Below are 3,050 nucleotides of genomic sequence, written 5' to 3'. Positions count from 1 at the left end.
CCAGCAGCAGCAGCCAGCAGTTGGCCGACTGGAGGTAGGGATTGCAGGGGCTCCAGCTCCCTGCCAAATGGGAATTCATCCATCACCGTGCCCAGAATGTCTCCCTTCCCCTCCGGGGCTCGGTGCAGCTCATGGTTCCTGCAGTGTAGTCATGGGATTTGGGTCTCTTGTGTTTTCTCTGCCCCAGGAATGCACATTCCCATGGAAATCAGTACAGCACTCTCATGCAACAGCCATCTCTGCTGACCAACCACGTGACATTGGCCACAGCACAGCCTCTGAATGTTGGGGTTGCTCATGTTGTGAGGCAGCAGCAGAGCAGCAATGTGCCAGCAAAGAAGAACAAGCAGCCAGCACCGAGCACAGCCAAGTAAGGATTCCATTGCTTCCTTTCCCAGTCCTAGAAAAGCCATGAGTTTGTTTGTGGAGGTTGCCTTTATGGTGAGAAAAATGTGTCTTCTGATCACAGAGGCATTGAGAGTGTAACTTTATTGTGCTACAATTGCATTTCAAGATGTCCTGGAAAAAGCCTTCGTGCTGTAGTCACTGATTTAAATTATATTAATTGCAGTGAGTGCAGGGACATGATTGATCAAGTGCTTTGCTGTCCTTACTGAGGGGTTTTACACTCATGGGGTGTTGGTGCCATAGCAATGCAAGTGACAGGACGAGGTGTGGCAGGTTTCTGGCAGTGTTCAGGTGGATCAGTCCCATTCAGAGCAGCCCTGAGTGCCTTTGGCTGTGTTTGTGGCACTTTGCTGTTTGAGTGTCTGCACTGAGGTTCTGTTTATGTACTTGAAGATGCTGCTGCTTGTATGTTCCTAATGCTGTTTGTCCCAGCCTCTGACCTGGAGCTGAATCCTGCTGTGCTTTTCCTGCAGGCCCAGCTCATCTCTAGAGCCTGTGCCCACCCAAGTGTACTCTCTGATTGGGAGCAGCCCCCTGCGCTCCACCTCCTCCTCCTCCAACGTGCTCGTCCCCGTGCAGGAGCAGCACCAGCCCATCGTGATCCCTGACACTCCAAGCCCCCCTGTCAGTGTCATCACCATCCGCAGCGACACTGATGAAGAAGAGGACAGCAAATACAAACCTGCCAGGTGGGATGTTCATTTAACCTGTGCTGGGCTGTGCTCAGCTCAGCTCATGCATCAGGGAGAGTGGGGAACACGATGTGTGAGCCCTGGGCAGGCTCAGAAGAACTGCATAAGACAGAATATTCTCCATCACATCTCCGTGTCGTTGTGCCTGTAGTTAATCCGAATTTAATTTGATGAGGAGGGAGGGTGTGAGATCCCAGAGGGAGATCTGTAACCTGGTGGGCAAAGCTAGAATGTTTTCCATTTGCATTTTGTCTTTTTTTCCCTGCAGTTTGGGTATGAAGCAGAGATCCAACGTCATCAGCTACGTCACTGTTAACGACTCCCCTGACTCTGACTCATCCCTGAGCAGCCCCTATGCCCCAGACCCCCTGTCCTCGCTCAGGAGCACTGGGGGGGCCCTGGAGCTGCCCAGCAGAGCCGCTGCTGACAGCTCCAGCTCCCGGACCATCATCGTGCCGCCCCTGAAAACGCAGCTCAATGACTGCATTGTGGCCACCCAGGCTTCAGGTGGGTATCTCAGGGTGCTCAGGGGCTTTGCCAAGGCTCAGGTGCTCTCCTGTCCCTGACACATTCATCCTCACAGTTTTGGACTTTCCACATTGGGTCTTTCTCAGCTTTAGGTTTCACAGCTGCTGTTCTGAAAGCCTTGGTCTGTTTTCATAGTCCTGGATAGATTTACCTTTCATTCACATTTGGCTGCATTTAGAAAGATCTGTAAACATTCCTGATGGTTTCTTAGTCACATTTGAAATCGTAATGAAAGCAAAGTCTGTGTGACAGAAACAGTCAGTTCAGTGCCCAGAGCTGGTTACCACCAGCGTGGGAAGGGGAGGAGTGGACTAAGCTTGTGACATCTTCCAGGCATCCTGAGCAGCAGCAGTAAGACCAAGCCAGTGGCCTCAGTGAGCGGGCAGTCGTCAGGATGCTGCATCACACCCACGGGGTACCGCTCCCACCGCGTGGTCACCAACGGCGTGCAGCCCCTCAACCTCAGCCAGGTGAGTCTGCCTGCCTCTGCTGGCCTTGGGGATGCTTTAGAACTGCTTTAGAAATGTGTAAGGCAGGGAGAAGAAGGGCTGGGTTGCAAGAGGATCAATAGCTGCAAGTGCTAATTCTTTGGAGCTGATTCTGTCCTGGGGTCGTGCAGGGTAGGACAGACTCTGTGGGGAGTACAGGGGAAGTTTCTCAAGGCAAAGGATTTGTTCCTGTACCAGAGAGCAGGAGAAGGAGGTGTGGTTATGTCCAGTCTCTCTTTGTGCTCCTTGTCACACCTGTCTTACGGCAGGTCCTTCTTGCCACTCAGGTGGGAATCCAGCTGTTGAATTAGAGGCACAGTATGAAGAAATTCTTTAGTTCTTTGCCTTTCTTTAGATCTCACAGAAGTCCAACCAGGAGATTAAGACTGGACTTTCACACTAGCAGTTAGCACCCGACGTCTTTGAATATTTCAATTCAAAGTTTGGTTTCACTTCATTTTGTGTCAGGACTCTTGATCTCTGGGTCACATTGCAGCAGCCTCTCAGAGGAGAGGGAGTGTTACCCGTGCAGTTCCCTTCTGGCATGGGCACCAGACAGGTTTTTTTGTGCTAAAATGGGGCAGCCCCCCCAAGCTGCCACCCTGCCAAGGTGCAGAGGAGTAGATGTGTGAGGAGTTCTGGGGCTGGGTCAGATCTAGGACCTGCCTGCGCTTGTCCAGCTGTGGTCCCCCAGGAGTGGCAGTTTGACCCCACTGTGGAGAGCAAGTGTAACCTTTGTCGCCATGGAACTGCAGTCACCCTTCTCAGATCTGCGGGAGGGCGTCACGAGGGAGGGTCTGCACGTGTGTCAGGTGGGATGGAGGTGTCAGTCGGGGGGCTCTGGCTGCCCCTTGCTCACCTGAGCATGACCACTGACCTCATTTACTCCTTCCCCTGCAGAACCAGCAAACCACAGTGCTGGCCTCCCAGGAGA

At 52.7% G+C, this 3,050-nt stretch overlaps 2 protein-coding genes across 2 annotated transcripts in view; both read left to right on the top strand.

The window, feature by feature from the left end:
* The window catches only part of OLFML3 (olfactomedin like 3), a 24,530-nt gene that overhangs the window by 13,471 nt on the left and 8,009 nt on the right, over positions 1-3,050 (top strand). The window lies entirely within an intron of this gene.
* HIPK1 (homeodomain interacting protein kinase 1) overlaps positions 1-3,050 on the top strand; it is a 24,602-nt gene that overhangs the window by 17,097 nt on the left and 4,455 nt on the right. The window contains exons 11-16 of the mRNA XM_017727142.1: positions 14-34; positions 188-370; positions 882-1,097; positions 1,369-1,607; positions 1,962-2,098; positions 3,017-3,049. Coding sequence (XP_017582631.1) covers positions 14-34; positions 188-370; positions 882-1,097; positions 1,369-1,607; positions 1,962-2,098; positions 3,017-3,049 — 829 coding nt within the window. The remainder of the gene's footprint in view (positions 1-13; positions 35-187; positions 371-881; positions 1,098-1,368; positions 1,608-1,961; positions 2,099-3,016; position 3,050) is intronic.

This window comes from Corvus brachyrhynchos, unplaced genomic scaffold (genome assembly GCF_000691975.1).
Source record: "Corvus brachyrhynchos isolate BGI_N302 unplaced genomic scaffold, ASM69197v1 scaffold72, whole genome shotgun sequence".
Lineage (NCBI taxonomy): Eukaryota > Metazoa > Chordata > Aves > Passeriformes > Corvidae > Corvus > Corvus brachyrhynchos.
This window is presented reverse-complemented; position numbering and strand designations above follow the sequence as displayed.